A 21,843-nucleotide genomic window follows, 5' to 3' on the forward strand; every position below is an offset into this window, starting at 1 on the left:
AAAAGCTGCAAAGAGGACAATGCCCAAAATGCGCACAGGCCGATTTCCCCCCCCCCCCCCCGTCAAAAAGGCCAAAAGAAATGTGCCCAAACATTATAAATGAGAGTGGTCGTTTGTGCTTTTGTTGTTGTTTTGTTTTCAGGGTTTTTGTTTTTAGAAACAGGTACAAATTAAAATAATATATTTTGTAGGGCTACTCGTTTTTGGGGACATTTCAGCTAAAAATGTGTTGTCTGCCTTTTTTTATTCTACATTTGACGCAAAATGTTTTCTAAATTTATGGCCTAGACTTTTTATAAGCGACAGCTTAAGATAGAAATTGCAATATTTAACAAACAAGCAAACAAGCATCCGAAGAATTTAATTATGCCTTATCATTATTTTACTATTATTTTTATTATTATTTTTGCATTTGCTGTTAAAAAAAAAGGAAAAGAAAAAGAATTAGGCCCCGCATCTCGCTGTATAGTATAAAAATGTATACTATAAAGTATACTATCTGCGTACAACACCAGTGTGGAAAGCTTTGTGCGTGGAGGACATTGAAGGGCTTCTTCATTATGCGCAGAGCTGGGGAGAATTGCTGCAGTCCAAATTCCTTTTTTGTGAGAGGACAATTTACAACTCGGCAATAGAGCTTTTTTATGCGCCTCCATCGCCTGTCATTGGATGCCACTGGTCATGTGTGAGAGGCAAACGTCTTCATGGCCCTTTTCCTGATTTCCCAGGCGACTTTTACCCCCTCACTGCATTCTGCGTCCATACGGCGTTAAAACCAAAACGAGTCAGACGGCTTTTCTCCCCCCACCACCACCACCACCCGTTTAAAATTTCTGACCGTTCGTTTCATAAAAGCGTCTGATCTGATAGGCGCATTTTTTGCGCACACTACGAGCTCCCCGAGATGAGCGACACGGAAACAGCTCCTGCTTTATCCCTCCGTCCATTTGCAGAGAAGCAGCAACAGCTCATCGGTGCTTTGCTCAAAATGCGCAGCTTTGGCAAAGATGAAAGAATAAAAGCGGATTTTCTGCAGAATGCGGGTAAGATTTTTGACGTGTGTGGCGCGCCTGTGCGTGTGCACTGCCTGACAGCTTCCTGCTTCATTAGTCATGTAAATTAGCAGTGAGGTAATGCCACTTAGGTAATTTCGTGTGATGCGACGTGTGCTAAAATGCATTGTGATTGTTGTTTAGCTGCAGAAATGGTCAAAGCTAACGGATTGAAATCATTTGCTGTTTATGCTCCCTGAAAGGAAAATAAAAAAAGTTTGATAAATAAACGATTGAAATTTGTATCATGGAGCTTGTTTACAATGTGCTGAAATATTGCTCGGATTTCCGACTGATCTATCCATTAAGCTAGATTGTATTTAACTGAACATTTTCCCAGTTGTCTTTTACTATACATGCATGCTGCTTATTGCATTCCCATATGTGTCAAATCTGAATGCATTTTTATGCTTGGGAGTCAATAAAAACTACAAACTAGTCCGCTGGAACCTTCACGCTATACCACAATTCTCGAATCCTGTGTTCGACACATAAGAAGAGCCCTTTGTTAATATATTCCACATTTGCACAGTCCAACATAAGAAGTCCAGTTCTCAGGGCTGTTTTCAGCTGCTTGGAGACGAGGCCAATTGAACAAAGACAGTATTTCACTGCAGCCTGACAGGCAGCTGCGAAAGTATTTACAGCCTTACTGCAATGCGGCAAAATGGACTCTGCAACGGGGGACAGGCGCAAATAGAATCTGGAGAAAATTAGGCAGCGCTTACTTTGACAATTCGTTCATGGGTTTTAAGGATAATGACGATATTACTTTAAACACTAGAACAGAATTAAACAGGTGCGCCATCTTATATTTCAAACCGATATACTTGTTCATACTGTGTTGGATTATTTACCATTAGTGTGATATTTGGAGAGAGGCCGTTTTAGGCAAATTGTGTTTTTTAAATGTCGTGAGTCATTTATTAATGGATTTTCACTTCAGTTTACATCGGAATAATATGTTTAGGTGTTTTATTTGTATCATTTCATTCAAAAATGCTTTAATTCTGAGATTTATTTGGTAACGCAGTTTTCCTTGACAATTACAGCAAAAATCAGTCTTTTAATGATTCTGTCACCTTTTATGCTCTTATCCCAAGCACTTGGAGTCTGAAAACATGACAACATTGCATTTGCATGACCTCACATTTTGTCATATCATGTCATTCTGAATACATCTGAATCTACAGTAAACCAACTGTACTCTTTCGTTGGGCCTTTTGATATTTGAAATGACAGATGTCTTTGTTCCCAGCTTTTCATTGTTGAAAAATTATTTTTCTCTACTGAGTCACCTCTGCATCATTGAACATCCTGCGTTACCATAGTTCGTTTGGCCCTGCTGTGCGGATACATCAGCAGTGGGACGGGCTGGTAAAATTCCAGCAGAAGGCGCTGTTGCCCAACACTCAAACGCTCACCTGCTTCATGCGCTGCTGCTTGCGAACAGCGAGTGGCCGAGACAGAAGTCACGTGATCAAGCTCAACTCTGAGTGGGGTTTTTTTGGGGGGGAAAAAAAAGTGTTAGTTTCAGAGTTTTCCGATGATCTTAAGCTGCTTTGAGTGATGCAAGATCTACAAAAACCACGTGGGCGCATTTTACCTCATGCGGTCACTTCTTTGTGCAGACAGAAAGTGACTGTATTTTTTACTTATTTATTTCTGCTATAGAAAATAACTTTTAAAATAGATATCATTTTCACAGAGAGGCACCCATATTTGCGATAGGAAGTTTTTATGACGCATTTTACATGGACTTAAAAAGTCAAACAGCGTGTTTAGAATAATAATTAGAATCTACAGGTAAGGGAACGAATCAGTAATTAAAACAGCAGTGCACGGATGTAAGCAGATTTCGGCAAGATTGGAGTCCTTCCAGTTGGTCAGAAGATGATAGGAGGAGCAAAGACGCGCTGCAGCCAGAGATTGGATGGAGAATGAGTGACATCAGCCTTGCGACAGGCTCGCTTGTGAAATAAATGCACTTGAGAGACGGTTTAGAAGGAAATTAAAGGGCAGGAGCTTCACCATAGACCCAAGCTTGAATGAAGAATAAAACAAACCTCCATTATTAAATCAAATAACTTAGCACCCATCATTTTGCATTATTATTAATATCAATGATTAGGTGTTAGGATTGTAAAATTAAATGGCCTGTACTTGAAATCAAATAAGTCGTATCCTTTTTTTTTCCTCCTCTCCACTCTGGTTCTTAATTTCTGCTCCTTTTCCCCCTCCTGCGGCTCATATTAATGCAATTTGCATTATTGAGTAAGTGCAACTTTGAGGATTATTTATGGGCCCGCGCGGCGTTGTGAATGGCTGTGAGGAAGCACGTGACGCCATTAAAGTTTGTTTTATGGCCTGGGACTTGACAAGCCAAAATATAATTCTCATTGTGTATTAGTGAGCGCGTCCAGATGGGCTGGAATAGTGTTCCCAATGACAGACAGAGAGGGAAGCTCCATCGGGCTGAATTTTATCCTCCTTCGCAGTGGATGCGCTTTGGCGCACGGTGCGCCATGTGTTGCGGTCTCCGTGGTAAGCTCTGTTTTATCATTGTGCTATATGGGCGTGTGATGTCACATGCGTAATGTTCAGACAGAGCCGTTTCCTGTCTGTAAAAGCCGGAGCTGCGCAGGGCTGGAAGCAAACGCAGCTAGCTGCTGTGAGGATATTGGGCTTGACGTTGTTACTTTGGATCGAATCACCTTGTCAAAAAGCAGCTTGGGAAGCCAAGCTAAGCTGTATGTTTCGGATTTTATGATGAAAATCTAATGTTTTCTATTTATTGTGTTGAAAAGTCGAAATTCACTTGCCTGTCTTCTTATGAACTTACATTTAGCCAGATAAGGACATAAAGAAATTTGGGATTTACGATAAACAGATGTTATTTTGTGTCACTTTTCCCCCCAACGTATTTTCGTTTTTTTATTTATATTTAGCCTGTGATGCTTTTATATATATAGTAAATAAAGCATGCTTTATTCGCAGCCTAATTAATATGCCTACGTTTGTTTGTTTTAACTTTAAGGGAATTCTGGCCAATAATGAATGAAAAAAAACAACAATTTTATTTGTATTTATTCATCAATGATCTAATAGTAAGAAATATTGCAAAGTTCACCGACAGTTTGAGATTTATTTTGCTTTTTATTTTTCAGTCAATTCTGTTTCTTCGCTGTCCAACCACTTTCCGAGCGAACAAACTTTGAGAATAATTGAAAAGCTGTTCAGACGCTCTGACTGGCCTTTGCTTTAGCTCAAGCTGCAGGAAACGCTGACTTTATCGTTCCCTTTGTTGTCAGTCTCTCGGCTTTGACCCGTCTAAAGGACTGGCAGGGGAAGGTGAAAGGCAGGTCAGGGCGTCTTAAAAATGTTGAAACACGGAGTGGGAAATGCGAGGTTTTTACCCAGATTATCTTTTGCATGTTGTATTTTTAGCATTTACATCTGTTGTTGTTTAAATTGATAACTTTGGCACAGAAATATACCCTTATTGGTAGTTTTTTTTTTTTTTTGCAGCTAAATTAATTTCTAAAACATAGAGCTTATTCACAAAAACTGACTTTCAATCTCTTGTGCTTCATTTTGATTTTGTTATGACATTTAATTCTCTTAATAAACAGGACAAAACATTTACATCATTTTCAAATTCATCGCTAAGCAGTAAAAGTTAAATGTGCCAACGACGTTCTTTATTTATTTACTTATTTGTGTATGATCGTGGTCGAGTTTCTTTTAAAGCATAAATTAAAATGTGGTTTTCGAACTGAATAAACAAACCACCATGAAAACATTTAATATGAATTGTTATTATGATGTTGATTGGTTCCACTTTGATAAATACGTACGTCTGCTGGGTTTAAAGAATGAATTCAACAAAATTTCTTAGTTTTATTTAATTTGTAGAACAATTTTTCAGCGCAGGCCTCTCTCCGGGGCGCGCCTCCCTGCTTCGGGTGACGGCTGGCGAGGGCTTGGTAAACTTTTGCACCCCTTTCAGCTGTCAGTAGCAGCAGAAATAATTAAAGTTTTTGATAGTTTTGTAAATGATTCGGTTTGACCCTGCTGGCCTTTAGCCTCATCTTTCGGCCCGTCGGTGATAAGAGCCTCAATATGATCCAGCAGCCAAACGGGCTTATCTCCTCAGTGGTCCAGAGCCTTCTGACGATAGGCTCAACGTTAAATCCCAACGACAAGTTCGGGAAAGTAAAACCTTTTCTCAGATATGTAGAACTTTTTTTTCCGCCCTATTTTTGCTTCTCTCTTTTTTTCGTAGGAGGAGTGAGTTTCTGTATAGATTACTGAAGGTTTTTTTTTTTAATTATTATTTTATTTTTTACATTTTTGGCTAGAGATAGTCTTTATTTATTTATTTATTTATTTATTTATTTATTTATTTATTTATTTATTTATTTATTTATTTATAACCAAAAGTTTTGCATTTTTCACAAATCGGCAATACATCATTTATGGTTTTAAAAACTAGGCAAATGTTGCCAAAACTGAACTTTTTTTTTTTCTTTTTTAATACTGTCTCAGTCGTTTGATATATAGGAGTACTTTTGCACCACAGTGTTAAAGTACCCCTTGGACTAAAACGTTCAGCTTTTAGTCCAAATTGAATAGTTTCTTCCAAATTACCAATATCAGTACCATGATAAATTAAACAACTTTGGTTGATGAAAATGGGAATAAATTCAGTAAATTTGACTCGTTGTAGGGCTGAGCCCATAGCCTTTCCTATTTTTGACTAAATTATCAAATAAGAAAGAATTTTTCTATTACATGGATTCGGTTCCCTTATTTGAAACTTGGTGTTTCCACATATTTAAGTCCACTGAGTGGTTTCCACTGTGATAATTTATTGGGTAATTGTGATTTGCACATTGAATATAAAAATACATTCTAATTGTCCCAGTTGCTTTGCAGATATGTATAGTTTTGAACTTTTGTGCTGTATATATACATCGTTATATATTTTATGCATACTTTATTTTCCTTCATTAATATTTTGGCATGTTGACCTAGCTGGAGCTTTTCAACACACTCTTATCTTATCTTATCTTATCTTATCTTATCTTATCTTATCTTATCTTATCTTATCTTATCTTATCTTATCTCATTTGCATGCTTTTTGCTGGATATATGAAACAAAAAAGATGTCTAAAATTGAAGAGTCTCGCTTCCCGTCGTCTATATATACCCTGTAGAACCAAATTTGTGTGATGGAATCAGAGTCACAGATTCGTTTCTAGGGGAGTATATGGTCGATGAAAAAACTTCGATTCCTTGAGTTATGGGCGTCTGAGGCTGTTGAGGGCCCAAAGTGTTGTTACAGTGATAGCGCTGGTAAATCTTAACAGCACATTACTCACAGAAACTCTATATGATTACGATGAGAGCGAATAATCTGATCAGGAAAGTGTCTGTTTTGGACTTTACTGTTTCTTTTTTGGAGTGAGGCTCCAAATGCATTTAGTAAAAGAAGCTGCAGCCCGCTCCAGCTGTGGCTTTTGGCTCCTGTGTCTCAACATTATTGATTTGCAGAGAGGAGTGCTGTTGCTGCCGCTGCCCAATAGGAGCCTGAGACAGTTTTTTTAAAAAAAAGAGAGAGGGAGACAGGGGCAGATGAAGGGATGAGATTGGCGTAACTTTTGGATGACCCCTTCATGACAAAGACACTGTCCATCAATTGTCCCCAGTCATTATTTCACTGCTTTTATGCCAAGGGGCTTTTTGTACCTTTTGTTGCTTCCTCTGTTGAACACCATGCCTTCAAGAAACTGATCTATCTTTATGTATATATGTACATATATACTTGGATATATAGATACTTGGATAAAACATCCACATGCAAGATTTTTTTTTTAATTATTCCTCTATGCTCCTTTTCTCATAACAATACATGGATTTGAGTTTGTGTTTTTCGTGCACGTGTAACTTTTAGTGTTTATTTCCCTGTCGCTGTGCAGCAGATTGATATGTTTGTTTATTCTCATGAGTCTTATCTAGGTGTGTCTTCATTTAGGCAAAAGCGCGTTCAGTTGTATGTTTACTCGTGTTTGGACCCGCATCACCTCCATTGGCCGCTCTGGTCACATGGTTCGCTAACTTTATTCAGTTGACACCAAGTAGGAGGGCTCTATGGAGGAGAGGAAAAAAAGACAACTCGAGAAAAATTAGTATTTTCTACCTTCAGAAATTAATGGCCATGAGTTCGTATATGGTGAACTCTAAGTATGTGGATCCCAAATTTCCTCCCTGCGAGGAATACTCGCAGAATAACTACATACCTGAGCAGGGCTCGGACTTCTATAGCCCGGCGCAGGACGCGGACTTCCAACACCCAGGGATCCTCTACCCGCGGTCAAACTACACAGAGCAGCCGTTTAGCTGCAGCACTGTGCCGGACTCTGCGGTGCAGCCACGGGGTCACGCCGGCCACACTGCCCACTTTGACGCACAGACTGAGCAGGGCCCCCCGGTCCAAACGGCCGGAGCTCGGACTTGTGGCCAGCAGCAAAACGCAAAGAGTCAAAATGGGCTCCAAGCCAAGCAACCTGCAGTAGTTTACCCCTGGATGAAGAAAGTTCACGTAACTACCGGTAAGATTTACCTCCTTTTTGCCTCCTGGTAGTTATAGGAAGTCATTTAATGTAATATTTATGGGCGTCTTTGAAAGGCCCAGACAATTACACATGTCATAAATTTTTATAGCTCAGGAAATAGGCCACAGAAAGCTTCTGAGAGAACATACTAGCCGCTAGTGATTTTATTTAATCTGAGGGAAATCCGTTTAAAACCATATTTTTAAAAGAAAATAAAAAACAGGGAGCTTCTTCTTTGGGGTTGCTTTCCTTAAAGTTGTTTTTTTTTCTTTTGCGCACTGCTCACATCTACTTTCTGTTGTAGCATGTTGTTTTTGTCTTCATGCTCCACTTGGCAACATTTGGTAACTCTATTTCTGCTCTCCTTCTTCCACTTCTTGTTGTTTTTCCAAACCAGTGAACCCGGACTACACGGGATCAGAGCCCAAGCGCTCCAGAACCGCATATACCCGGCAGCAGGTCCTGGAGCTGGAGAAGGAGTTCCACTTCAACCGGTACCTGACCAGGCGGCGGCGGATCGAGATCGCCCACACACTCTGTCTGTCCGAGAGGCAGATCAAAATCTGGTTCCAGAACAGGAGGATGAAGTGGAAGAAGGACCACAAGCTGCCCAACACCAAAGGCAGATCGGCGCCGGCCTCCGGCCATCTGCAGAACATTCAAAAGGATAACCAGACTGATATAACAGCGCTATAAAGGACAGAGGAGGAGGATTCAGGACGAATATTTGTACATAAACGAAGACAAAGGCTGCATTTTGACTTCTGCATGGACTGATGTCGTTTGAGCATTATTTTTTAATTTAACAAAAAATATCCCAGCAATTTTGACTCAAGACTGTGTCAGAAAATCAATCATTTTGTATTACTGAAAGGTTTCAACTTTTTTTTTTTTTTTTTGCATTTTAGTTTTTTTTAAATTATTATTTTTGTTTTATTGATTTCCTCACAGTCAGAAAAACAGTATTTTTCTTTATCTGGACAATTTTTTATATAAAACCCGTTCAAATTCACGAATTTAAACCTTTTTTTCCCCTCTCACGTCAATTTTACGTTGCCATATATATATTTTTTTATTTTATTATAGTGCAGCAATGGGGCAAATAGATCCAAAATTCCACATATTTTGTTTCACTTTTTCATCCACGAAAACGCACAACTTAGGTACTTGAAGAAAACGATATTTGCATAAACACTCATTGACCTTTCTTTGAAAAAAAAAGCAACTTTCTTTTCGTAACTTGTTTGTTTTAACTTATTTTGTAAAAATGTTCGTAGCTCGTATATTATTCTCAGACCTAAGACATTCCTGCGCGTGAAGGATTCCGAGTGCCCTTATAAATCTCTCCTGACACCTTTGTAAACAGTGTACATTTTCAGAAAACTCTCACGTGAAAGATCATTTGTTCTTGCATGGCACCAAATCTGTATTTCTTTCTGAGCATATTCCCAAATCCTGAATATTTAGGAATATATATCTATGTTTTCCTTGATAATTCGTTATTTATTTGATGAAAAAAAAAAACATTTTCGCGTAGCACACACTTTCATTAAAAACACTTTCGATCAAAGTTTTTTTTTTTTTTTTTTTTTTTAAATATATAATAGGTTCGATTCTTGTGCATTTTCAGCATGGCTTTCCACAAACTTTTAGAATTTAGTTACAGATGAGAATCTTTTAAAAACCAAACCAAACCGAGGGCGAAGAGGGACTTCTTTCAGGTTCGGTTTCCAGGCAGATAATTCTTGTTTTAGACCGCCATTGTCCTCGGACAACAAGGGGAAAAAGACCCAGAAGTTTTCCCAGTATGAAGGTCTCTTTTCTGAAGTCTTCCTCAACAGAGAGCTGAAAAGGTATTAGAATCGAAGAGCGACAAAAGCAGCAGAGGCAGGTTCATCCAGGGGACACATTTCAGCCGCAAGGACTGACCCCAGCACCCCCTGACCCGCCGGACAGGCAGCCTTTTCTCTCCCAGGCGCTATTTTTGTTTGGATGGGGGGGAAAAGCCAGTTGGACAGTTTAAAACAAAGCTAAACCTGATTCACAGTAAAGGGCCAGTCAGTTCCACAGTCCTACTCGTATTTTAACAGTATTTATATTACCGCCCCTCCCTCCCCCTGTCGAGAAGGCTCTGATTTGTATTTTGTCGTGTTGCATTGATCAATACGCAATTTTTTTCATCAATTTTTATTTTTGTAAATGCTTTTTACCTTGTACGGTGCTTTGAAATGTGAGAAGTATATAAAAATAAAGATTTCTACTGATTATTCATTTGAATACTTGGCAAAAAGGTTCTTTCTCCTGGATGCTTATTTTCTTCACGCGGCAAAGACAAACAAAAGACAGATTTCGAGGAAACTACGCCTCCTTAACCGACGGGGCTACATACGATCTTTGTGACTGTTTAAATAAATCTGTAGCTGTTGGAATGGAATTGCATCAAATTTTGGGCTATATATAAGCCTTTCAGGTTAGGTATATATATATATATATATATATATATATATATATATATATATATATATATATATATATATATATATATATCGTTTTCTCAAGTTTGAAGCTAAGCACGTGGAGCATTTTAGAAAAAACTCACAAATGGAGCAAATGCGCGCTGCGTGGGCTTATTAGGCCTTCCCTGGGAAATTATGACTTTAACTAACAAAGAATGTTTCACTTGCACGGTAGCGGAAAGCTCTGTTTTGACACAAAAGGGGGTTCCCTCTTCTGTGTTTCTTGTTTTCAGGTGTGATTTTTGTATTTGTGAATAAACTCTTTTATACGAGTGTTTCACTACACCAAACGCAGGCGCAGGTTAAGACAAGACAAACTACGACAAAACTACACACATAAGGACTTTTATTTAACTTAGGTTAGACAAAGAATCTATAGATTTGCATCGAAGTCTTTAAACATTTACAGACTTTTATTTGTTTATTTTTATTTCCCAGATGAAATTAAAATAAAAATAAAAAAATCTAAACATGTGGACACTCAAACAATGTAACACAGTGGTTCAACTACATAATAATATTTAAATAAACCCCCTCCAATAACCACAACAAATGTTCAGTATAATCAAGTGAAAAGGCCGGTTTGCTCTTATCAACTGGAGCGCATGCTGCGCGTAAAAACTTCTTCGTTAACTGTGCACAGTTAATGCTCTTGTCTCCTTTTTTATTCCAAAGAAAACGTTACTTAAGACTTACAAATAAAATGTATAAGAATTTTCACGTTATTCTCTCCAGTTAACTAATACCCAGATAAGAAAAAATAAAAAATAACACACATATCTCTCCAATACCATATTAAGTCAGCTGTGACTCGTTTCCACTTTTACCATACAAAGACACAGAGCAGAGATGCATACTTTATTTGAGCTGCTTTATTGAGGATGACTCTCTGCAGCGGTGACCTCCGACCCCCCACACTACAGAATCAGCTCTGATCCAAACAAAGCGGCCATGAACAGACATGTGGAAAGACAATCCGCAGCCACACGCGTTCCCCCCCCCCCCCCCCCATCTCTACATCATCTAGATTGGGTCATGCTCTCAAACTATAATGCGCAATACAAACATGTCATAAACATGCACAGGTAAAGGGATGCCTGCACAAGTGATCTCGGGGACTCAGCATGCCTTATTAGTCTATTAGCATAACTGTGATGTTGGTGGGTTTCACTTTATGGAGGAATCCCTCTGTACAATCTGCAGCTGCTGGAATCGCAACAAGAATTGAAAATAAAACGCCCCTCAGTTATCAGGTCAGAGCAGCCTACTATACTATACAGCGTGCAGCCACACTGACCTACATGTCTGAACAGCAATAAATGGGAGCCAAAGGCAGTGCCATTTTCAATGACACTGCACCCAGTGCACAGGAACAGCGCCGCTGCTCTCCATCCGGCCATATTTGATTTCCAGCTGTTGGTTTCGCAGAAGCTTCTGTGAGCCAGACAGGCGACCGACCGACCAACCAACCAACCAACCTCCCCCCCTTAAGATATATTAAAGTGCGCCGTCTGCATTCAGAGATATAATCCAGAGACTATACCACTCCGCTTCTCTGTTCTCCAACCACGTGATTGTCTAAATAATTAATGCAGCACGTCCCCCTAGAAACACGGCGTCGTCATTAATCGCAAGGACTCTATCAGAGTTGAAAACTGAAGAGATCCCCCCTCCAAAGAAAATAATATCCGATACTCGGCGCGACTGTTAGCTGCGGCTCTGAACCGATGGATGCTCGGGTAGGTAAATATTTCAGCATTTTTCATGTTGCCTCAGCCTGGCAAATGACGATATCAAATGTCTGTGATATTTGATGAATTGCACCTCCTTTCTCTGATGTGCGCGCTCCTGCATAGGCGCAGTTGTTAATACTGTGGTCTATGGTCGCTACAAGCGCATTTATTCCCTGTTTTAAATAATATTAAATGTCTTCCCAGTTCCAGAGATGACTGGCTTGCTGTCTGTGCATGGACATTTGACTAAATGTCGGGGAGTAATCGCAGAAGCCTAAAAATCATTTCTGTAGAGAAGATGGAGTTTTAGCTCATTTATTTCTCATTTCACGTCAGAGTTTTGTTATATCTTAAGCAAACGCGCAAAACGTGGACTGGGTATTTTTCATACGAGAGCTTTTAAAATGAAGCAAGGCTGTGATTTTTAAGGTAATTCTGATGTATAGTTTTACTACAGCAGAAGATGAATAACTATTCGTGTACCTTTTGTGTTTTCGGCCTTTTTTTCCCCCCCGTATTATTTTTATTCTTGGAGTGGCATGATTTGCTTTCGGTTCCTCAGAAGTGCTGGAAGTTTGGACAGCCTGACAGCTCTGCCTCCTTGTAAATCACTCCCAGTAATTCCTGAAAGGGTGCGAGCGAGCCTGTCTGGGGGGCCGGCCGAAAACTGTAAATCTTTCACTTTTATTACCCCTCCGAACATATGCCGGCGACGCTGTACCAGCCCTGCAACCCCTTTTTTTCTTCCCTTGTTCTGCAGCGACGACAACCTGCCGCTAAACCAAGCAGCCAGCCTGCGGCTTTGAAATCCTCCTCTGCTAATCCAGTTTGGTTTTTCCAATGCATTTGATGGTTTTTTACTTGGCATCGAGCATCCCCTTTATTTGGTGATTAATGCAGAAAACAACACAGGAGAAGGCAAGCATGCTCTTGTGACTCTTTGTGCTGCAACCATGGTGTTAAGGCAGACCAACACATATATGCACACACACACACACACACACACACACAGACACACGCACCCCCATACACTCACTCACACACACGCAAATAACAAACGCGGGATGATAATTTGCTTTATTTGAATACAATCCACGACCAGCTGCAAGAGAAGCTCACATGTCATTTATTTCATAAATCATTAAAAACTCGCACATGTCAAACCAGCGTTCTGCAGAAACGCCACTCTCCATTATTTGGTGAGGCATAAAATGCGTCCTTCCTTCGTTTTATTACTAAATCCCTCCAAATATGTAGAGGTCCTGGATTTCTTTCAAAACGTTAGCACCATTGCAACGTGAAATTGACCTGACATTTTACACGAATGCATTGCAAAAATGCTGAAACAACAACAACAACAACAACAAAAAAACAATACTGATGGACTAAAATGGACACAGGACGACAGAAACCATTCCGGAGTTGTAAAACTGTGTTGCAGTCCTTCATATTCAAAGAAGAAGTAGGGCCATTTTACCAATCACACACCTCAGACGAGCACATAAACGCCACCCTTTATCAAAATGGACCGGTGAGGTAAGGGCTCCCCGTTTGAAGACGAGAACAAATCACGTGAACATATATGCTTGTATCTAAAAGGCAGTGCCATTTTATTTGTCATCATAAAAGCTTCAGAAACAAGCCCCCCAAAATATCCCCAATCTACACAGGCCTATCCTCGATATCTCACTGGTTGATTGATTGCCAGTGGATTTTTTTTTCCTCCTTTCCCCCTCTTCCTTGGAATAAGGATACCTTGTTCGCTTTTTTTATTGGTAGCTGAACGCGAGTCCTTCCATTCTTTCGGGAATACTGTCTCCAACCGGTGTATGGAAATGTCTGAAAAACAGCAAGATCAGGTTTAGGACAGCATCGTCTGCAGACAGGGAGGAAAAAAAAAAAGAGGAGTGAAGGATTTATTCTAGAAGCTGCACGGAGAGGAAGTCAGAGCTGAGAGGCAGCCGCTTTATGATGAATTGATTCGCAGGTAAGCAATTGCATGGCGAGAAAGCAACCTTTAACCGCGGGTTAATACAATGCAAAGGATTATTCATATTATGATGCCTTCCGTCCAAGGAGGTGAAGGTTGTTAAATATGCGGATATGGAGCACCCATCTCTTCCTATAACCGTTTATATACAATGTATTTTTCCATTCAAATTGTATCGACAGATCGAGTTCTGCGCTTTTCAGCCCATTATGAAAGCCTGCTTAGAGGAGGAGGAAGAAGAAGAAGAAGAAGGAGTAGGAGAGGAACTTTTCTTTTTTGACTCTTGGATCGTAAATCACATTAATTTGTTGTCTTATCGTCACACTGGCGTTTGGTGTGATTTATGTGGTTTCAGCTGTATGTGGCTCTGTCAGACTACAACGTTGTATGTTTTGCGCGGATTCATACTGGGCGCGTTTTAAGGATTTCGACCTACAACAATAGATTAACGATATTTTTTAAAGTTAATAGTTCGACAACTGAATGTTTAGTCCCTCGTTTATCCAGATTTTGTCTGCTGTTAAACAACTCGACAGGCGTTGAGACTAAACTTCAACTCATACGTGCTCTTTAATTTAATGCCAGAACGCATGATTTCACTATCAGACAAATTTCTAAATTGTAGCCATTCTGTAGTAAACAAAAAATGTTTCGTGTATCTCTTGCAAATACTACAAAATGATTTTGGAACAAAGGCTGATTATCCTCGGTTTCCTCCTTTATTTATATTTTTTAAATGTAATCTAAATTGCACAGGACGGTTAAACTGAGATATTGAGGGAATTTCGGAAGGTCCGATCGACTGCGTGAGATAATAACACTCCACTCCGAGTCCCGACGCATTGTGTGGAGCAAACTTACCGTGACAACGCGTAGGCGAAAAACACAGTTCGTGTGAAAAGGGAGGCTTGTCTGCTACTAGTAACTTAGGGCGCTCAACAGCAACTGGAGGGCGCATATTATCGACCGAGTCTCCTAACGTATTTCACAAAATAAAATAAAATAAAAAATAATGAGCAGAATTTTTTTTTTTAAAAAAAGGGAAGAAAGAAATGTTTAAATCCCATCATGTTTTACGCATGGATCCTCATGGATATTGAAAGGAAATGAATGAAAAATCTTGAGATTTATTTTCCATCCCTTGGTGTCCTCCTGGCTCTCTGAGCGCCCAGAAGCGAATCTGAATTTGGTGGAGACTTTTAGCTACTTGAAGGCAAAAATCCTCGTTGTTCATTAAACTTTGGCTTAATACAGAATGACCCAAAGGTCACCTAAAACGCTTATGGCTGCTGGATATTTGGCCTGCCGCTTTGTGCGAAAGTGCACATGTAAGACTTTTCATTCTTCGAACAAGAACGAAAAAAAAAAAAAGTTGAATGGTTATTTTATGGGTTTTAGATTATTCTGCTACTCTATTTTAAAGCTTTAAATTAACTGAATATTTGTCTTTCAGCTCATATAAATAAAAAAAACATAAATATTTAATGTCTAAATGAACATAAAGTGCATATTATATTTTTATTCAAAATAAAATAAAGAAGAAAACAAAGAAGCAAGTCACCCAATGAGATATTTTTTTAACCCTTATTTGTGTTCCAGGTCGCGATGGAGGCGGTGATGAATGTGTGAGCGACATAAAAGAGATCCGCGCAGATTTCGGTGGGTAACATTTCTTCAATTAATATAGGAGATGCATAACTCAGCCAAGTGCTAACAAGGTGATTCGTTACTACGCTGCACATTTACGCTCCCAGCACAGGAGGCTGGAATCAAAGGCAGACATGAAGGATGGCCTCGGCTTTGCATCTGCTCGTAATTCTTTACGCAGAGTCCCAGTTTCTGCACGTTTCAATTTGTTCGCAAACAAAAACAAGAATTAAATCCAGCTGGTGGGGACATTTTTCCAGTCCATTTTTTTTTCTTTCTTTTTTTTTTTTCTACAAACTTTACTTGTAAAATAAAAAATAAAATGCGTAAATTGGGCAGGAAAAAAAAAGTAGAATTTTGGAATCGCAATTTTATCCAAAAGATGCTCCTGTAAATCACACTCTAAGGTTCAAAACAGGCTCCGTTTTCCAGCCAGAGCTGCTGGCTCGCACTGCAGAGACGGACTGGACGCAGCATCGTTTATAAACGGTGGAAACCTTGCCAGCTATGAAATGCTTTCCCTCAGACTTCCTCCTACGCTTAGTTTCGCACTTCTGAGGGGCTTCGGACTCACTGGGAGTGTTTTGCTTTTCCATTCCTCTCTAAGGCCGTTTTACCACCAGGACATTTGCGGCCATAAATTTCGCCGCGGTCCACACTGACAGGTGCAATTGTAATGCGCGGCGAAAACTGCAGACCCCCCGAAGACATCAATGTACAGTAAAAAGGAGTCTTTCTGACGTTTCTACTTTGGTTTTCATTTATGTATTTATTTATTTAGTTTGTTGTACTGAAATAGATAGAAAATTGGAAAAAAAAATAATTCTGAAAGCAAAGTAAAATAAAAAAGTAGAAAATACATAATAGAATGAATGAATAAATAAATAAATAAATAAATAAACTGTGAATAACATTGGGAACATAAAAACGTGACATGCGCAAGCCATAATGAAAAATTTATGTGCCACCAACGCACCCTAACTCCATCGCTCCCTCCCTTTCTCTCGCTCATGTGCACGCACGTTCACCTCGTGCACGCTCACGTACAGCCCACTTCCCCCCTTCATAATTCTTTTAATATCAGCCTCTCGCCTGCGTAAAAATGGACCCTTGAATGCGTGTGCACGGAACAACAATTAGTGCGCGGCGGGCTTTGTGAGGCCTGTGATTAGTGAAAAGGGCATTGTGTGTATGTGTGTGACAAATGCTGATTCAGCTTATTTGTGAGCGACTACTAAAGCCTCCCAGAGGGTCCCTTTTAGTAAAAAGTTAAACTTTAACTGCTTTGTGGAAAGAAAAAAAAAATAGCCAAACGGCCAGACTTTGAAGCTGGTAAACTGTTGGAGTTTTGACTTGAAGGTTTTGAGGAGCAGCCACGGCCATTCGCTTTGTGCAATCCTGACTTTTGATTATTTGTATTTCACATTAAAGATGGTGCAGATGTAAAGAGTGATGTGTTTCTGCCTACAGCTCACAGACTGGAGCAACTGTGGGAAACACCAATCACGTGAATAATCAACACCCATTTTGTGGCTTTGAATCCACAAAATGCAGAAGGCAACCTACTATGACAACTCTGGACTGTTTGGAGGCTACACCTACCCCAAACCAGACTCCTACAGCTATGGCCCTGCTCACCAGTCCTACCCGGCTCCTAACATTGACACTGATTACCAAGGCTCTGTGTGTCCTATTCAAACCTCTGCTGTCAGGCCACCTCCAGCCCTTAAAGACAGTGACCTGAACGGGGACTGCATGCGGCAAAGCAGCAGTCAGAGCAACAACAACAACAACAACAACAGCAGCAGCAGCAGCAGCAGTGGCAGCAGCCAAGCGAACAGTATTTCTGAGCAGCAGGTACCCCCACTGTCTGCAGCCTCCCCGAGCTCCAACAGCTCCACATCCCAGAAGAAGAAGTCTCCAAACAACAGCGCGTCGGGCCCGGCCACCCCGGCCCTCACCAAGCAGATCTTCCCCTGGATGAAGGAGACCAGGCAGAACTCGAAGCAGAAGAGCAACAACAACTGCGCTGCTGCAGGTAGAGATCCTGATGGTGCGTATGAGTGTATGAGTGTGTGGATAGCATGCAGGGCCGGCCTAAGGTATGGGCAAACTTTACTCTTATTGGTCCCAGGAGAGCATGCTGATGACACATTTCCAGGGAAAGTTTCCAAAGCTGAAAGATGTGTTAGCAGAGTCATTGTGGAAATGACTGTCCACCTCTAAGCATTTTCCACTTTGGTCTAATATTTATTGTATAAACTAAACTCAGCTGAGTAAAAACCCGAAAAAATGTCTTCTAGCAGACCAAATATGAAATTAATTAGGAACATGATGAACAATAAATGCCATCTCTGATCATATTATTTCTCTTATGTTCTGAGCTCAGGCAAGCTTCATAGACTCATTATCGAATATAAAACATTGGAATAAATAAATGTTAATAACAGGCATTTTATTTGGTGTGCTGTTAATTTACTAAATAATTTAAAGTGGCTGACTTAATAGTAAGCAGAGCATTCTGCATTATGGCCAGTTTAGTCAATCTCTGGTTAACCATAAGACAAGTTCTAGTGAATCCAAAAAATACTAACTTAAGCAGGTTGAGGCCAAATATGCTGTTTTGACTGGAGGGTGTAACTGGAAAGTTGCCCCCAAATGAAATCCTGCTTTGACCCTCATTCACCTGGCAACTGCAATCACACCTTCTGGTTTATACATGAGCTGGAAAATATGTTATTTTCACCACAAATTTTATTTATCAAATTGCATCAAAGATTTGCAAACTTTAAACAACAAAGTGCCAAAACGTTCATTTACAAACCATTACAAAGTCCAATTACCTTGAAGAAAAAATATTAAGGAATAAGGAAAGACCAATGAATTATGCACAGTACTGCTTGTGCAAACAGGACTGAATTGTGAAGACAGCTTTGTTTGCATTTTTACTATAAATGTTCAGAGCATTTAAGAAATTCTGTAGATATTTCTCCAAATTTGGAAGCCACACGACATGATGTCTATTTCACATCTAAAAGGGTGTTTGTTTTTCCATAAAAATACAAACAAACAAACAAACAAACAAACAAATGATGTTGGTTTAGGTCATAAATTCAGTAGAAAAATTGACTAAAGTTCATAAATGTTGTTCCCTTCAATCTATTTGAAAACCAGGCTAGCTAAGCTAACTTTATTTATAAGTCACTTTAAAGAACAGCAATAATTGAGTAAAGCATATAACAGAATAAAACTTATTTAGAATATTGCTTAAAAATAATATAATACTTAGAAAAACATGCAGTAAATATTACTGAATAACATGAATGACACACTTAAGATAACATTAATAATCTAGCAAATATTTTCATTCCAGTCTGCTGATTTGGAAACATGAGTCTGGAGTTAATATTTAGATTTTGTGCCCCTGTTTGCCTCCATGTGTGGCAACGCCCCTGGCCTTGTTCAACCTTGAGCCGGCGCTGTTTGTGTCTGGGCCTTAACACTTTTACACTTCAGATGAACTGCTTTTCGTGTTGCACGACAACGCTAAGATGCTGTGATTTGTCTCCTCAGGTGGGGAGGTGAGTGATGAGAAAAGCCCGCCCGGACCGGCCTCCAAGCGGGTCAGAACTGCTTACACCAGCGCGCAGCTTGTGGAGCTGGAAAAGGAGTTTCACTTTAACCGCTACCTTTGTCGTCCACGGAGGGTGGAGATGGCCAATCTGTTGAATCTCACCGAGCGTCAGATAAAGATTTGGTTTCAGAACAGGAGGATGAAATATAAAAAGGACCAGAAGTCAAAGGGGCTGGCGCACTCCCCCATGGGACACTCCCCGGACAGAAGCCCGCCGCTGAGCGGGCCCAATCACACCGGATACGCGGGCCAGCTCCAAAACGTGAACAGCCTGAGCTACGACGCGCCCTCGCCGCCGCCCTTCGCCAAGCCCCAACAGAACATGTACGGCCTAGCCGCGTACACGGCGCCGCTGGGCGGCTGCATCCCTCAGCAGAAGCGCTACCCGGGCTCCGAATACGAACACCACAGCATGCAGAGCAACGGAGGCTTCGCCAACGCCAATTTGCAAGGCAGCCCCGTGTACGTGGGTGGGAACTTTGTTGATTCCATGCCAGCCTCGGGCCCCATGTTCAACCTCGGCCATCTCCCCCACCCATCATCCACCAGCGTGGACTACAGCTGTGCCGCTCAAATCCCAGGAAACCACCACCACGGACCGTGTGACCCCCACCCCACGTACACAGACCTCACCTCTCACCAAGTTTCTCAGGGAAGGATTCAGGAAGCGCCTAAGCTGACGCATTTGTAATATTATGACGTTTCTTGTGCGTGCGTGTGTAAGTGTGCGTGTGTGTGCGTGCGTGCCAAATTACGTTGCGCTCTTTTTTATTACCTCACTAGACTATTAACTATGCTCCGAGTGAGCCGTGTGTACTATGACAGTATTATTGATATTATTATTAATGCTATTGTGTAATTATTTTCTAAATAATACAGCTTTGTCCATTTCTCTTAAAATTTGGAGAAGCTCTAGCCTGATTGTTAATAGTTATTTTGTTGTTTTCTTTCCCTTTTTGTTTATTCTCAAGTGCAATGCGCAATGTTTGACTGAATATTTCATGCCGTTACTTGAAGGTAAGTCTTGTAGATCACAAAAAAGTAGAAGCTCATCCTTAGATGGAAAGATTTTTAGGGGGAAAAAAAGAAGAAAAAAATTGTCTGCTTGTTAAAGGGTCTCATTTTTCCTCACCCTATTTATTTATTGCGTCATTAGTTTTGCATAATCCCCGGCACTATAGCATACAGCCTATTTAATTATTTAATTGCTTTTGTATTGCACATTATTTATCGTTTATTATGCGAGTATTTATAAGTGTGGATTTCCGTTGCCAGATCGGACAGAGCGGTGCACTTGTTGGGCAAAACAGGGTTTGTGTATTTTTTTTTTTTTTGCAGAAATGCTACCAAGTATTGATGGCGGAAGGAGCATTTCTAATTGTATAAATCTGAGACAAATGGGGGCATTTCATAGCGAGTAAACATGTCCACGGTTAATCTCGTGTCAAAACCTTAAGCGAAACGTAGACTATCGAAAAATCAAATATTACGCACACCAGCATGTCATTTTGTGTAGTCCTTTGCGTCTCAAGTTTTTGTTGTTATAATTATTTGTCTTCCATTGTTATTCCGTTCAGTTGGACACCCATAAATTTATGAAACCCCGATGATATTGAAATGTTCTATTTTATTGTGTTTAACATTTTGTAAATAAAGTGCTTAAACTTGTATTTGCTCGTTGAGATTTGTTGGTCTCTGTACAAAACGCCGCAGTGTCTCCTTGCTGCCACTGTAGCAGCGCGACGAAGGTTTATTGACCCACAGCCTTCACTGTACAGTCCAAACAGACAGAGGCGATCAATAATTAGACACCAGGATATCTAAAGCTCATCAGACGACTCTATGCTCCCAATGTAAAGTGCATTTTAGCGGAATAAAAGGCTCTCGCGAATATTGATGTTGTATTGGTATGAAGGGAAGTGAGTCTATGGGCTTATTGCATCCTCCACATGTCACTTATCATATTTTAAGACTCGGCCACATGATTAGCCTTCCTCCCTCGTGCAATAGAAAGGACCAAATAAGCTTTTCCAGTAAAGAGCGGAGAGTAACCGCTGGCGGTTTAATTGATTTCAAAATACTAATAAAGCAGATAGGTGCCAATAAAATAAAAAAAGGGAGAGAGAGAAAGAAAAATAAAATACACTGTGGTGCTTTGACATTGGGAGAGACGCGGCGATGTGTGTGTGTGTGTGTGTGCCTGAGAAAGAGAGAGAGGGGGTAGAAAGAGCAGTTCATCCTTTATTGCTCCTGGAGAGCCATTTCAAAGCTCATTAATCAAAAACTCGTCGCTTTCAGGCTCCTCGCTGATTCCCCCCTCCATGTGAACAAAGCATTTGCATTCCAAATCCAAGAAACACATTTCTAACCGAGCCAATCTTGAATGGTGGGGGGAGAGAATTTAAAAAGAGAGGGAGAGAGAGAGAGCAAGTAAGATGTTCTGGTTTTCTATAAGATGATAGATCCTGCGATTTAAGAGCGCATGAAGGCAAATGAAACTCTTGTCACAGAAATGATCAGCGGCTTTAAATCTGCGCAGGTTCACAGTCACTTTCATTCCCTTAAACTTTCCCTCATGCCAGACAGCCGTCTGAGCGCGCAGTTAAAACAAATCCCTTCTAACAAAAGCTATTAAATTGATCTGATCTTTCAAA

At 40.2% G+C, this 21,843-nt stretch overlaps 2 protein-coding genes across 7 annotated transcripts; both read left to right on the plus strand.

Moving 5' to 3' along the window:
• Positions 1-760: 760 nt before the first annotated feature.
• Positions 761-20,859, plus strand: hoxd3 (homeobox D3). 6 transcript variants are annotated; one of them, XM_023337344.1, is made up of 5 exons: positions 12,578-12,587; positions 12,679-13,905; positions 15,508-15,567; positions 17,026-17,608; positions 19,129-20,859. In XM_023337344.1, the coding sequence occupies exons 4-5, from the start codon at positions 17,104-17,106 to the stop codon at positions 19,878-19,880; spliced, it is 1,257 nt and encodes a 418-aa protein (XP_023193112.1). In that variant the 5' UTR covers positions 12,578-12,587; positions 12,679-13,905; positions 15,508-15,567; positions 17,026-17,103; the 3' UTR covers positions 19,881-20,859. The 6 variants fall into 6 exon arrangements, with proteins under 6 accessions (XP_023193108.1, XP_005806324.1, XP_023193110.1 ...); XM_023337340.1 differs by lacking the exons at positions 12,578-12,587; positions 12,679-13,905 and adding an exon at positions 761-1,043; XM_005806267.2 differs by lacking the exons at positions 12,578-12,587; positions 12,679-13,905 and adding an exon at positions 761-1,043 and having other exon boundaries at positions 17,026-17,593.
• On the plus strand, positions 7,090-8,576 carry hoxd4 (homeobox D4). Its single transcript, XM_005806268.2, has 2 exons — positions 7,090-7,666; positions 8,067-8,576. The coding sequence occupies exons 1-2, from the start codon at positions 7,267-7,269 to the stop codon at positions 8,363-8,365; spliced, it is 699 nt and encodes a 232-aa protein (XP_005806325.1). The 5' UTR covers positions 7,090-7,266; the 3' UTR covers positions 8,366-8,576.
• Positions 20,860-21,843: the final 984 nt, after the last annotated feature.

The sequence above is a fragment of the Xiphophorus maculatus genome, chromosome 7, assembly GCF_002775205.1.
Source record: "Xiphophorus maculatus strain JP 163 A chromosome 7, X_maculatus-5.0-male, whole genome shotgun sequence".
NCBI classification, from domain to species: domain Eukaryota; kingdom Metazoa; phylum Chordata; class Actinopteri; order Cyprinodontiformes; family Poeciliidae; genus Xiphophorus; species Xiphophorus maculatus.